Here is a 15,245-nt window from a genome sequence, read left to right as displayed (position 1 = left end):
AGGAACACAGGCTTATAAGCCTTTACAATATGAACACTTGTTTGTCATCAGAAAAGTAGAAAGAACATATATACCCACAGGTTCTTTAGGTTAGATTCTTTCTCTTTTTTTTTTTTTTTTTAATTTTTCCAAACAGGGTTTCTCTGTGTAGCTCTGGTTGTCCTAGAACTCACTCTGTAGACCAGGCTGGCCTCAAACTCACAGAGATCAACCTGTCTCTGTCTCCCAAGTTCTGAGATTAAAAGTATATGCCACCACTATCTGGCCATAGGTTCTTCCTTTTTTTTTTTTTTTGATAAAACCAGCAGGTATAATAATGATAATAAAGAAACTTAATCATTATAAACACATAGCAACTAGAGAGGAAAAATGTCCCTACTGTTACAGCTAAGATAAGGTTAGTATCTGCAATCCAGAAAAATAGTCTCACTGCTACATCTTTTGAAAGACTTTAATTTGTCCAAGACTTTGGTAAACCTATGGGACTAAAATAAAAACTGGGCCACACAGAGAACCCCTGTATAGAAAAATATAAAAAAGAAAAAAGAAAGAAAGAGAGGAAGAAAGAAAGAGAAAAAACTGGTTAAATCTGAATTCCAGAGAAACATGAAGAAAAGCTGTAGAAAGTTAAGATTTCTTCACTTTGACATTTAAAATATTATCAAACTTCAAACATTTAGTAACATTATAATAAACCAGCAGTTAAGTACAGACCATCTTTTACATACACTCTCTGGCAAGTTCATTTCTATATACACTAGAAATGTATTCATGAAGGGAATCTTATTTTTTCTTAGAAGTGATATGAGCCTATTGATAAACACAAGGACAATTTTATAATAAGGATCCTACTATGAAAATATACATTAAAAAAATGAAGCCAGGCAGAGTGGCAAGTGCTTTTAATCCCCGCACTTAGGAGGCAGAGGCAAGTGTATTTCTATGGAGGTAAGTGGATCTCCGTGAGTTCGAGGCCAGCATGAACTACATAATAGTGAGTTCCAGGACAGCCAAGGCTATGTAGAAAAACCCTCCCTCAAAAATAAATAAATAAATAATACTGTTTAGTGGCTGACACTACAGAACACTGGTAAAGCATGCACTAAAGGTCTGGGTAAAAAGGCAACACAAAATGAAGAAATAATAGTAGTACAATATATTGCAAACTTACTATATCCTCAGCCTTCATTAGTATGTGTGAGTATGGTAGTGAGGGTTGTGCATATGTGCTGTAAGTAATACATATGTATGTATGTAACACATAAATACTTTGTACATTGTAAAGTGTCAACAATATTTGTGGAATATCTGTGTCACTCTTTTAGAAACTCTAAGTCAATGACAAAAACAAAAGCTATATTGTAAAGCTTTTGTGAGAATACGTCTTGGTTTCTGTTACAGTTCTATAAATCAGTAAGTTACTAGCAAACAAGAGTATAAGGTGATAGAATCCTTTGCTTACACATTTAACTGAAAGCATCTGTATGCTTTCACTGAGCAAACTTGATTTAGCTAAACACTGTGCGGTACACAGAACAGAATGCTTAGTCTGGGAACTCAGGAAAGGTAGCACTGATAACCGCGCCTCACTGCACTGCAGGGAAAGCCTGACATGAGACTGGGGCTCTAACTCATTTGGCACTCAATTTAAATAAACGTACCACTATGTTCATTGCTAAGTTAGTTATATGCTCCTTGATAGCACAAATCTTATCTGAACATTTACTGAATCAAAATATCCAGGATAACAACTGAGCCATAGCAAACATAAGTAATTAGTGTATTAAGAAACAAGTCAAAAACAATCCTTCACATGCCTGTGCAGCTTCCACCGGGTGGATGTACACCAGTGTGTGCTCTGGACCATCCACTGATGTGTAGGAGGCACCATCTGCTGTGTATACCACCTGCTGGGGTGGACGAACTTGGTCATCAGTGTATACAATCTGAGCCACAGTTCCAGCATCCGGAACAAAGTGCACCTGGGGGGAAAAGCAGGCATGTATGTAGCATCTATCATTATAAAACAAAACCAAACTCACAAAGGCATATGGCCAACCAAGAACAACTGAGCTGAAATAGCCCTTAATGTAAGAAAAAGGAAGACCGATATACCTTCATCCATGATGAGCTGAAGACCTGAAGTCAGAATAGATGGTCCTTGTCAGTAATTTACTGCTTAACATTAGAGAGCTAACTTGAATTCTTTGCCTTAAAAACCCAATACAAATAGATAATTTCTAGTGACTCATGAGGGGGCAGTTAATTGACCCTGGAAAAACAACTGCGGATTTCTGCATGACACCACTGCCAAAACAAAACACACATTGCTCTGTGATGTAGGCCTAAAGCAATTGCTTTCAACATATCATAAAAATCTATCTTATAATGGGTAGTGCTTCTCAGCAGACAGATTAAAGTAAGGTCACTTTTACTCCTGAACGTTATTTCACATGTGAAGGACATGCTGCATGGAGGCACATCAGGAAATGTCACTGAATCAATGGTGTGATGCAACTCTTCCCTGCTAGCTAAGTAAAGAAGCTGGACACTAATGAAGTACTGTTAAAGGGTTCTGGTCAAGTAGTTCAGCTGTCCCCAGGGAGATAATTTTCTGTGTCTTAATACCTAAAGAACTGAAAACAAAACTGAGTGGTCAGCAATAGAAGATTGACTTTGTGAGGTGCCAGCATGCCATGTGCCTAGTGCTTTTCTGTAAAGTCTGTAGGCAGATAACCAAAGCACTCATCTGGGGGAGAGATGACTGATGTGTCAATGTTGCTGGGTGGGCATCCTTACTCCTTTCCTGACTTATCACTATGGCAGTTTTCCCCAGTGGAAAATAATAGATTTCACAGATGACACATAAACTAACTTAATGCCCAGAAAGAATGCCAGAGGCCAAGTGTAATTGAGCAGCACAGGAATACAACCGACTTCCTGCTAGGTGATTAGTCTGTCTTCTATATACACTCAATTTAGGCCTGAAGACAAAGCACACACTGGGGGAAATTAGGTTCACAGTGCATCTGCACATCGGAAGGCAATCCTATGACTTCAAATTTATAATCTTGCAATTTTCAGTTTTCTTATTCATACTGAAGCTTTAAAATAGGGGGCAGACATTTTCCTCAAAAAAGGAGAAAGCAAAGCCTTTCTACTTGGTTTTCCTCATGGAAAGTCGATAAATAAGAATTGGCAGAACTTGAGCAGAAATGATTGGAAAGAAGGGGTGCAGTGGTGTATACTGACCTCAGTTCCCCAACAAGCAGGGACCCTGGTCAACACAGAACCTTACAAGAAAACTTCCTTTTGTTTTACTCTTTTTCTTTCCTTTTCTTTTTTTAAGACAGTTCTTACTATGTAAGAACTCAGACTCACTAAGGAAACCAGACTGTCCTTAAACTCCCAGAGAACTGCCTCTATTCCTTTTGGATAAATACAATCTATAAATTTATGAAAGTAGTCATCAAACCAGCTTCCATGAGAAAAGCAGTGTTCTCAGTTCTTCTGCTGAATGGATCTCTAAAATCACTTTTCTCTGAATTTCAGGTTGTAACCTTTAAATCTTATAATCATTATTACTTATTACAGCATTGATTATATTGCCTAAATTAAGTAATATTTGTACATTTAAATATTTCAAGGTTAACTTTCTGATTTTGATAATAGTACTAGGGTTATACAATTTAATGAAAATTTGGATCAAAACTTTATGTGTATCCTACTGTTTAAAAATGAGCTTATGGGCTAAGTATGCCTCCCACCATCACTTGGGAGGCAGAGGCAGGCAGATCTCTTTGAGTTCGAGGCCAGTCTAGACCATCTAGAGAGTTCTAGGACAGCAGACAAGACACTGTCTTAAAAAGGAAGAAGAGCGCACTCACTTTATAAACACACCTTAGGCTTCGTTACTTGTGGAGAATTGAACCCTACACTGGTTAATATAAAAGAAGTCAGCAATGTGTTGAGGTTTTAGGATCAATAGCAGATAAAGGAGGGAAGTTAAAGAGCTTCTACCAGCAAGGTGCAGAGGTGAGGCCCGTGGTGGCATAAGTCCATCTACCTCACAGAACACCTGTCAGTAAAGCAAAGTGCTGACGCATTTCAGCTTCTCAGGGCAAATTCTCACTTTGGCTCCCTCCCTCCCTCTTACTATAGAGACAGAGACACTGGCATTTCTTCAGCTATCAGAGTCCCCCCCAGCTAAACACTCCTGCCAACAGTGAGACAGAAGAGGCCATCCATCCTTCACCTGTGCAGTGTTCTGGTCATGGTCCGCAGATGTCGGCCACACGTGGGAGCTTTCATCTTTGGAATCCATCTTCTTCTCCTTGTTGGACAGCTTCAAGTCTGAGCCACCTACAGCAGCAGCACAGGACAGAGGACACTCATCTGTCTTGTATGTCCTGTACACACGTGTTCATGGAGGCAGGAGGATCTCTGCAGTGTGCCTGAGAAAAGACATGAAAGGTTTAAGTGGATGGCTATATTTTAATAAATTAGTTTCAACAGACAGGGGGAAAAAAGTTTCATGAAAAGGCAACACACTTAGGCAAAAGGGTAAAAATAATATATTATTTATGGCAATAATATAATGTATTGCATGCCTACCATAGTTTGGATAATCATTAAATGTATATATGTGTTTATACATGTACACTGTATATAGAATGTAACTCCCATTAAAAATATTGAAGGCAATCATAGTTCTTTTGAGAAAAAAAAGTTTTTCCATATATTAGCTGCCAGTAAATGATGGGCTTATGCTCCAATGTGACTGCTGTGTAGCCCAAGACTTTTCATGGTAGATATGACCGCATATACCACTACCACTTCTACTCAAAATGAAGAGCCGAATAATAAAAATGGCAAAACAAGGGAGAAGCAGCCGATGAAAGAAACTGGATCGCCTAGGCCATAATTTGGTGAATGCAAATACAAACCTTGTTTCCCATCCGGTCAGTATAGGAGGGAATAGTGGGCGAGCCAAAGCTTTCCCACATCAACATGCAAAAATCCCTACGATTTGAAACCTCTTCTACTTTCTAAGATAAGACTCCTTAAAAACTTATGTTTTAATAGATTTACTTATGCTGGACAGTAGTGGCACAGACCTTTAATCCCAACACTCAGGAAGCAGAGGCAGGTGGACCTCTGTGAGTTCGATGCCAGCCTGGTCTACAGAGCAAGTTCCAGGACAGGTTCCAAAGAGAAACCCTGTCTTGAAAAACCAAAAATAAATAAATAAATAAAAGAAAATAGAAGAAAAAGAAAAGAAAGAAAGAAAAAGATTTACTTATTTATGAGTATGACCGTTTTACCTATATGTATACAAACTACATGAGAACCTGGTGTCTGAGGAAGCCAAGAGAGACCACCACATTCCCTAAAACTGGAGTTACAGATAGTTATGAGCCACCACACAGGTTCTGGGGACTGAACCCAGGTCTTCTGCAAGAGCAGCAAGTGATCTTAATCATTAATCCATCTTTATAACCCAATAAAATAAGACCTTTTTAAGGTAGCAATCTTCCCTTTTGATGAGAATGCTAAAACACTGGCATCCTACAACATCACCACTTCTTTTGGGGGAGGTATTGATTTTATTGAGCTCTGCACTTTTCTCTGCTTCCCTCTCCTTCTCTCCCCTCCCCTTCAACCCTCTCCCATGGTCCCCATGCTCCCAATTTCCTCAGAAGACCTTGTCTTTGTCTACTTCCCATGTAGATTAGATCCATGTGTGTCTCTCTTAGGGTCTTCCTTGTTGTCAGAGTTCTCTGGGGTTGAACATCACCACTTCTAACCACTTCACTAAAGTAGCATTCATAGCCAAGGGAGGCAGCAGTCAGACAGGAAAGACTGCTGGCCAGCATCCACCAGTGTTCTCTGTTATTAATAGAAATATGCTGAGAGGCATGTTCCTAGACCACACATACTCCAATCTCTAAACCAGAATAAAGCCTGATGAAGGATGCCATAATTCCCTGCCGGTACCTAACCTGAACACTGGAGCTGCCATGTGCAAACTGCACAGCGGCCACCTTCAGCGCCTGTGAATAGCCTGTTGCCACCTTCCTCACCCCTGCCCTATCCTGCCCCCTATCATGTTCAATGGTACCTGAAATATTGCCAAACAGTGGAATTTAAAGGAGCTTGGGGAGCTTCCTAGAGAAATGGGAATATCCTGTTTCTTAAATCTGAACTGGGAAGGTTGTTACACAGGAAATAAATGTGTCAAAAATCTTCATAGAGATTCTTCACACAAACTTATTTACCATGTTTCCTTTCTTTTCCTTGTGTATGGTACGTGCATATTAAATATTAGTATATTGTTACTAATGTATCAGTAACTTTTCTGCTGCTGTGATAGACACCATGACCAAGGAAACCTACAGAGGAAAGAGTTTATTTGGGCTTTCAATTCCAGAAGCTCCAGTTTCAGATTAGAATTCATAATGGCAAGGAAGAGGCAATGGGCAGGTATTTTGGCTAGAGCACGGTGCCAAGAGCTCACTTCTTGAACCATAAGCACAAAGTAGAGAGAGCAACGGCAAATGGCAAAGCAGCTCGAGTCTTTAACTCTGCAGTGACACATTTTCTCCAACAAGGCTACAAGTCCTAAACCTCCCCCCAAAGAGCACCCTAAACCTCCCTAAATAGTTGTTACAACTGGGGTCAGGAGTTTAAATACAGGAGTCTGTGTGGGACATTCTCTTTCAAAGCACCACCACATGCTTGCATGTGTGTGGGAGCACTGCATGCACATGCATGTAGATCCAATGTTGACACTGTCTTCCTTAATCACTCCCCACTTTAGTTACTGAACACAAAGCTCACTAGTCAGCTTGCCCTGGGAATCCCGCTTCTGCCTTCCACGTGCTGGCTTTTGTGTGGGTTTTGGGGATCCACACTCCAGTCTTCACATTTACAAGAGCTGTTTCAATGCACCATCTCTCCAGTCACTTTTCCACTTTTCTCTCTTTCTTTCTCTCTCTCTCTCTCTCTCTCTCTTTCTTTCTTTCTTTCCTTTGAGACAGGATTTCTCTGTGTAACTGTCCTGGTTGTTCTGGAACTCACTTTGTAGACCAGGCTGAGCTTGAACTCACTGAGTTCTGCCTGCCTCCCAAGTGCTGGGATTAAAGGCATGCACCACCACTGCCTGGCTCTTTTCTCTTTTCACCTCAACATTTCAGAGTAAATTACAAACACTGCTTTATTGCCTTTTTCCCCCCTCTTGATATGGGGTCTTGCTAAGTTACCCAGGCTAGTCTCAAACTCCTGGGCTTACATGGTCGTCTCTTGTTGGTCTCATGAATGACTAGAGTTACAGGTGCGCACCATCCTCCAGCTTACCTCCAGACTCTTAAAGAACTCATTCCTAAAACTGCGGGCATTCTCTTAGAGGCACAGGACCATTGTCAAAAACCACAGAGAAGATACGGAAGTGACAATTCTACTTTACTCACAGACTTTCCTAATATTTTGTCAACAGTCTAATTCACCATCCTTAACAGTCAAAGGAACATTTTCCTCCCTGGCTCCAATCCAATCTGGCATCAAACACTGTTTACTCTGTGTGCTCACTGTCAAGTCCCTCGGTCTCTGTCAGCCAAAGAGTTCCTGTTCCTGGTCTTCTGTAACCTTGACACTTTTGAAACACACAGAATGGTCTTCAGCTTCTCTGATGTTTCTCTAAGGTTAAATTCAAGCTATGAACTTCTATCACAAAAGATATGCAGTACCCTCCCCATACGAGAATTAGAGAATTTCCACTTGATCCGTCTAAATACTCAAATGCACCTAGCCATGGGAATACTTCATGGACCTATGTCCTTCCAAAACTAAATACTCAAATGCACCTAGCCATGGGAATACTTCATGGACCTATGTCCTTCCAAAACAGAGCGGCCAAGTGCCTGCTCTCTGCTTGCATTTCTAGAAAGATGCTCTGTACTCAGAGGGAAAGGTGCGAGCATTTACATTGAGCTAAAGCCTAGCCTGTTCTATTTCTTTCATCTTAATTTTACCTATGTCTGGTTTAATAAGTATTAAATACAAGAGCTAAAAATTGAAAGACTACAAAGGACACAGTGGACAATCACCCTCCCAGAATCTCTTAGCCATTCTTCAGGAACAATTCACAGGATCAGTTTCTTGTTTTTCCTTCCAAAGGCATTTCATTCATATGCAAGCAAATACATGTACAACATGTTTATCTCTCCAACCACAAACCAATAAATTATTGATTCCTTACAAGGTAACAGCCCCTCTACATTTGTCTGTCCTGTGCAACAGCTTATCTTGTGCACTGTTGCATCCACATACATCTTCTTCAGTTTTTTATTCCAGCTGCATAATTTCTTTGTGTGAATATACTGTAATTTACGCAACCATCCTTATGTCGTTAATTGTCTATGTTTTGGGGACCTGGAAAATATCTTAGTACATAAAGAACTTACCTAGTCAACATGCAGACCTAAGTTCAATCCCCAGAAACCATGTAAGAAACCAGGTGTTAGACTTGGTAAATTCTCAGCCAGTGAAAGACTCCGGGCTGGGAGGCGGGGGAAGGCAGTCAATCTCTCAGGATTCATGCTCAAGGTCCTCTAGCCTCCATAAGTAAGTGTGCATCTAAGCATCCACATCGACAGGCAATGCTCACACACACATGAGTATTGGGTTAAAGACATGCACCACCACACCTGGTCATTTAGGTTTTCTCTGATATTTTACTATGACATATAACATGATGGCAATTAACTTAGGACATCTATCAGGATTGTGGAGGTTAGTATATCATATTTTTATTTCCAAGAGGATACGAAGCAGTTGGCGTGGCTGTGTACAGTGAGATCATTATTACTCCTAAACTCCCACACCGGTGCTCATCCACCCTGCACCTTTAATTCTGAGCACACCTGAGGCACAGAGCACTCACAAGTGCCAGGGACAGCCTCAGCTGGGAGAAGCAAGTGGAAGGGTGTGGGCACTTACCTTGGGTAAATCTCAAAAGGACTTTCTCTTTCTTTCTCTGTAAAATGGTGGTCATGGGTTTATTGAGAGAGACAAAAAAAAACAGTAGGTGAAAAGTGCTTTTGCATAATATTTGCTACATAATAAGCAATTGATTTTCAAAAAGTTATCCAATCTGGTTACAGTCTCCTCCCTGCTTACCTTAAGCCTCTAAATTCCTTAAAGTCAAGGGGTGTTTTGTTAACTGCTGACTGAGGAAGGACTTGGGTGAAGGTTGTTGAGTGACTTAAAGATGTCCTGCCGTGCAGGGTTGTGGGGGGTGAGGGAGCTGGGCCGGCAGACAGAGGAGAATGCCTAGCCCAGAAGTGCTCTGAGATCACTTCCTAGAGGAGAGGAAATGTAACAGATGTAAAGAAGAAAGCAAAAACCAGGAGTAGGCCAGTCTGCACGTCACTGAAACAGTCCATGATGTAAAACATCCGCAACTACATAAAGCAGGGTTTGGGAGTGGCTGGGAGGGAATAACTCCTTCTGCTATCCACAGAGGCAGTTCCCAGTAAGCTCAGTATACTGATAGCAGATAAAACCCAGTGTGTATAGGAAATACACACTTGGCCTGTAGCCTTTGCCTGGCAGGTAAATCTTAAATCTCTGGCCTCTCCAAAGGGTGCTAATGATGCGGCTGATGTTAGCAGCCTGGGAAGGTTAAGGAAGGGTGCTAGTTGCCAGAAAAACGGTCAAGGCAAAAATAATTGTGGCTTCTGCTCTCTGCATGTTGTCATCTGTCCAGCCTCCTCAAATACCTTCTCAGTCATTTTTATTTCCCATCCTGCCATTCACTCACTGTCCTGTCCCAAACTCTAAAAAAGTGGGGATGAATCAGATAACAAACTAAAGATTAAACTTAGCACCAAAGGCCAATGATTTAATCAATCTTAACTCTCCAAAATGATAGTTTAGCTCACTTCAGGACAGCTTCCTGGGAATAAGTACATCTGGAGAGAGCAGGAAGCCCTCCTTCTACCTTGCCCTGTGTCATCTGGGGTTCACTGGCATCCTTTATAATATCCTTAACAACAGTATGTAAACATTGTTTCCCTGAGTTCTATGAGCCACTCTAGTGAAGAAATGGAAGTCCTAGCTTCCATTCTCAGTTCCCACATGAAGGCTGGCAACCATCGTAACTTCAGTTCCAGGGGATCTGATGTCCTCTTTTGGTATCCTCAGGCACCAAGCACATAAGTCATGTACACCTCCCAGCACTCGGGAGGCAGAGGCAGGCGGATCTCTGGGAGTTCGAGGCCAGCCTGGTCTACAAGAGCTAGTTCTGGGACAGGCACCAAAAGCTACAGAGAAACCCTGTCTTGAAAAACCAAAAAAAAAAAAAAAAGTCATGTACACTTGCACATGCAGGTAAAACACCCGTTCACATAAAACAAAATAAAAACATATTAAAAATAATAAAAGATAATGGTACTAGGGAGAGGGCTCGATTGATAAAGCACCTGTCACTGTACATAGTTAAGTGGTAAATGCTTTTTAGATATGTTTCCCATAACAAAAAGTTGAAATAAATGTTCATTGATAACCAGTAATAATCGCTGTTTCACTTCTTCATGGTGGAGATGGGATGTGAAGGTCTCTTTTCTCACGACAACCATGAATGACTCCATGGCCAGCCACCAAGAGGCAAGATTTGGCACAATCAAAAACAACCAGGCTTCCCAACCCTTCCTCTACCCAGCCAAACGGGCATTGTTCGCTCACTACCATTGCAATCTCCTGGGCTCAGGTCTTGAACTGTGATCTTCTGAAATTCTTAGGGTCCAATCTGCTGCTCAGGCAGCAGGCTGACTATAATATCAATGAAGCTCAGCACACAGTAGTAAACAGTAGGGACCAGTGGCAGCCAACATCACAGCATTTAGTCTACAGGTCTAATCTCATCTGCATTCTTCATTTCTTAGTTGTATTTGCACCAGAGCTTGAGTCAGGGGAGAGACAATGAGAGCTGGTGTCAGGAAACACTACAATTACCTAAGGTTTGCTGAGGAAAGGAGGAGGAAGGGAAAGGAGCCTGCAGTGGGCTGTAAAGGTTGCTCCTATCTGGCTCACTGAGGACATGTGAGCACAGGCATGCTGGGAACCTAGTTTAGCAGCCCACTCCCATACCCTTACCCTCACCTGGTTTCTTATTTCATAAATTCTCAGGCTTTGGTGCTAAATTTATTTCTTGAATCTCTGACTACTGACCTGATTCACACAGGGGTTTTGTTGTTGTTTCTTTTTTATGCAAGATTTAGGAAACTCCTTGCCATGGTTTGAATGTGAAATGCCCCTCCCTGCAGGCTCCTATGTTTGACTACTTGATCCCTAGGCTGGCAGTGCTGTTTCTGGAGGCTGTAAACCTTTAGAATGTGAAACCTAACAAAAGGAAATAGGTCAGGTTTTATAGCTTGGCCTTGTTTTCTGTCCTTTGGTGTTTTTTTTTTAATCTTTTTATGGTTTATTTAACTTTATTTTATGTGTGTTGGTGTGAAGATGTCAGATCCCCTGGAACTGGATTTTCAGACAGTTATGAGCTGCCATGTGGGTGCTGGGAATTGAACCTGGGTCCTCGGGAAGAGCAGTCAGTGCTCTCAACCGCTGAGCCATCTCTCCAGCCCAGTCCTTTGTTTCTTGATCAGCTGAGATATAAGCAAACAGCTGCCATACACTACCCCCACCATGGAGCCATCTGCACAATGCCTTTCCTGCCATGCTGTCCCTCCATCATACACCTTATCCACTCAAACCAAAAGGAATCCTTCCTGCTTTCTTTGAAGTCAGGTATTCCATCAAAAATAAGTAGTCACTACTAAATGCAAGCCTTTCCGAGGCACCCAGCCCTGCAGGGGTGGCCAGAGGGAGTAGTGGGCTCAGTAGCAATCACAAGGACAAGACATTGAAGAGAAATAACTCAAATTCATCTCATTCGGGATCCAAGGAGCTCTCACTGATCAAATCAGTTCATTAATTTAGTGCCCACACCAAGCCAAAGAAGTTGTTTAAAACTTAGGTTCAGGAAACATACAATAGCATACAGCAAGAAGCCAGGCAGGAGTGATGGAGGAAGGTCATTGGTTAAATAAAAAGAAACTGCTTGGCCCTCATTGGTTAGAAGATAGGTGGGAGGAGTAAACAGAACAAAACGCTGGGAGGAAGAGGAAGTGAGCTCAGACTCCACAGCTCTCCTCTCAGGAGCAGATGCCTCAGAGAGATGCCATGCTCTGCTCTCCTGGGCAGACGCACGCGATGAAGCAAGCCGCCAGGTTAGACATGCTGAACCTTTCCCGGTAAGACCGGTGCTCACAGATTATTAGAGATGGGTTGATCGGGATGTGAGAATTAGCCTGTAAGGGCTAGAGCTAAAGGGCCAAGCAGTGTTTAAATGAATACAGTTTGTGTGTTGTTATTTTGGAGCATAAGCTAGCCATGTGGGCAGCCGGAGTGCTGGGGACGCAGCCCCGCCACTCTTATTACTACACAGGAGTGACAGCCTCATGAGTAAGAAGTGCCACATTAAAGTTGAGAACAAGTACAGTGAACATAAAGAGCTTTTGTTCTGTTCACATTTAGAATGTGAGCTAAAGCTTTTACATTTAACTGATTCCTGGAACAAACAACTTTAGAATTCAGGAAAGAAAATGTACTAAGCTTAGCTCTAACTTGTGAAAGGAAACTGAAGTAGAAATACAATGGACAAATAACAAAATAATGCATATTTCAGTACAAGTTCCCTATTCTTGCTATGAAATGCAAGCCTATTAGATCCTTTGAATATGTGCTGGCCAGTTTCATGTCAACCTGACATAAACTAGCATCATCTTGGAAAAGGAAACCTCAGTTGAGAAAATGCCCTCACCAGATTCTTTCTTTCTTTATTTTCTGTGCATTGGTGTTTTGCCTGCATATCTGTGTGAGGGTCTTGGATCTTGAAATTACAATTGATACCTATCATGTGGGTGCTGGGAAGTGAACCTGGGACCCCTGGAAGAGCAGTCAGTGTTCCTAACCATTGAGCCATCTCTCCAGCCCCAGTGAAGCACTTTCTTGATTGATGGTTGATGTGGGCAGACCCCTGGGCTGGTGGTCCTGGAGTGTGTAAGAAAGCAGGCTGAGCAAGCCATGAGGAGCAAGCCATAAGCAGTACTCTTCGATGGCCTCTGCTTCTGCTTCAGTTCCTGCCTCTAGTTCCTGCCCTGACTTCCCTGGATGATAGACTACAAGCTTTAAGATGAAATAAACCCTTTTCTTCCCCGTTTCCTTTCGGTCATGGTATTTTAACACAGCAATAGAACTCTAACAAAGACAGTATAGTCTCTCAGTTTTGAAAAGAACTGCAACAAATTGCTAAAACTGCTGTGGAAATGAGCAGTCACATGTATGTGAAACAAATATCACTACCTTCCTGCTTAGTGTGGTTTTCATTTGCTCCTCACCTAAACAACTGAAAAAGTCTACTCCAGGACTTGGAGACTTTGGAGAGTTTCCTCTCTGGAAACCCAATAGCCTAAGGGCTCTCCACCCATAGAGCAAGGCAGTCCACCAAACCACTCTGACCAATAAGCTACTGGAAACCCAGAGCGGGGTAGGAGGAAATATGGCTAAAATATTTTTCAACTGCAGTAGAAAATAAAATTTAGACAATTTTAGCTAGGCTATATATACCTGAGAAGCTGAAGGCTTTCATTAAGGATTTCAGCAAATTAAAAAGAAAAAAAGGGGGGGGGGGAGTATTGCTTAGTGGTAGAACACTTGCATAGAGGGTTTAATCCCCAGTACTGCTGAGAGACTATGCCTTTGACTAACAATTTTATTTGCTTCTTTGTTTTTTTTTTAATTTAAGACTTTATAGGCTTGGCTATCTCTATATAAACAGAGGGATAAAGTTAAGATGAGTAAGACCACAACAGTAAGGGCTGCTGCCTGTATCTACTGAGGGCTCATTTAACAACTGCTGTAAATGCCAATGATGAAGCTAAGAGTGAATGCTCCAGTTGTAAAAACAACAAAACCATTTCAGAAATAAAATTTTATGCCATTGGTCGGGGTGGGCATTCAGAAAAGCATTCAGACACTGGCAAGTAAAGGAAGATCAATTTTGGAGTAAACAGCCTTTTGATTTTATGACAGTGAGCAGTTTCAACTCCAAAACTGTTCTATAATGCATCTTAAAGAAATGTTCCTCAGGCTACCTGCTACTCCTGCAGAAGTCCCATACCTACACGGCAGCTCACAACTGCATATAACTCCAGTCTTGGGGATGCAATATTTTCTGGCCTCCATGGGAGCCTGCAAACATGTGGTGCACATAATGAGCTGCAGGAAACCAGAAGTGGGGTGGGAGGAAATATGGTTAAAATATTTTTCAGTTGCAGTAGAAAGTAAAATGTAGACAAATTTAGCTAAGCTATATATACCTGAGAAGATGACGGCTCAAAAAGGATTTCAGCAAATTAAAAAAAAGAAAGAAAGCAAAAGGGAGTTGGCACACACACATAAACAAAATAAAAACTAAATAAAGAGATTAAGATCTTTAAGGAAGGAAAGAAGGGGAGGAGGGAACAAAGAAGAGGAGGGAGGAAAAAGGAAAAAAGAAAAAAGGAAAGAATGGAAGGAAAGACGGGAGGGAGGGAGGGAGAGAGGGAGGGAGGGAGGGAGGGAGGCAGGCGGACAGGCAGGCAGGCAGCCCTGTCAGACCTCAGGGCTAGAAAGATGACTCAGTGATTAAGAGCACTTGCTGCTCTAACAGAGGACCTGGGTTTAAGCTCTCCCCATCCACAGGGCAGCTCACAACCAACTGTAAGTATAATTCCCGGAGATTTTACACCTTCTTTTGGCTTTGGCAGGTACTGCACATACATGGTATTTTTACATACATTCAGGCAAAACACTTATACACATAAAATGAAATAAATCTAAAATTAAAAAAAAAATGTTCCTAATTGATTCTCTGACCACCATCAAGAAAGATATTCTAGCTGGGCAGTGGTGGTACATGCTTTTAACACCAGCACTCGGGAGGCAAAGGCAGGCGGATCTCTGTGAATTCAAGGCCAGCCTGGTCTACAGGCTTCAGGATAGGTTCCAAAAAGCTACAGAGAAACCCTGCCTCAAAAAGCCAAAAAGAAAAAAAAGGAAAGGAAAGAAAGACATTCCATAACTACAAGAGTTGAATTACTATTTAAAAATAAACAAAAAAAACCAGATTGGAAAATCGAGAAGAG

The 15,245-nt window shown here is 41.6% G+C and overlaps 1 protein-coding gene across 5 annotated transcripts in view; it reads right to left on the bottom strand.

The window, feature by feature from the left end:
• Prdm10 (PR/SET domain 10) overlaps nt 1-15,245 on the bottom strand; it is a 100,888-nt gene that overhangs the window by 63,805 nt on the left and 21,838 nt on the right. For all 5 annotated transcript variants that reach the window (XR_005974738.1, XM_041657200.1, XM_041657201.1 and 2 more), the window contains exons 2-3: nt 4,256-4,454; nt 1,818-1,982 (exon numbers count right to left, since the gene is read on the bottom strand). Coding sequence is in view for 4 of the 5 variants with exons in the window: in XM_041657200.1 (XP_041513134.1) it covers nt 1,818-1,982; nt 4,256-4,324 (234 nt within the window). In the remaining variant the exon portion in view is untranslated. The remainder of the gene's footprint in view (nt 1-1,817; nt 1,983-4,255; nt 4,455-15,245) is intronic.

Source organism: Microtus oregoni, unplaced genomic scaffold (genome assembly GCF_018167655.1).
Source record: "Microtus oregoni isolate MIOR12 unplaced genomic scaffold, Mior012 000008F_ref0000371, whole genome shotgun sequence".
In the NCBI taxonomy this organism is placed as follows: domain Eukaryota; kingdom Metazoa; phylum Chordata; class Mammalia; order Rodentia; family Cricetidae; genus Microtus; species Microtus oregoni.
Note: the sequence above shows the minus strand (reverse complement) of the source record. Positions and strands in the feature narration are given on the sequence as shown.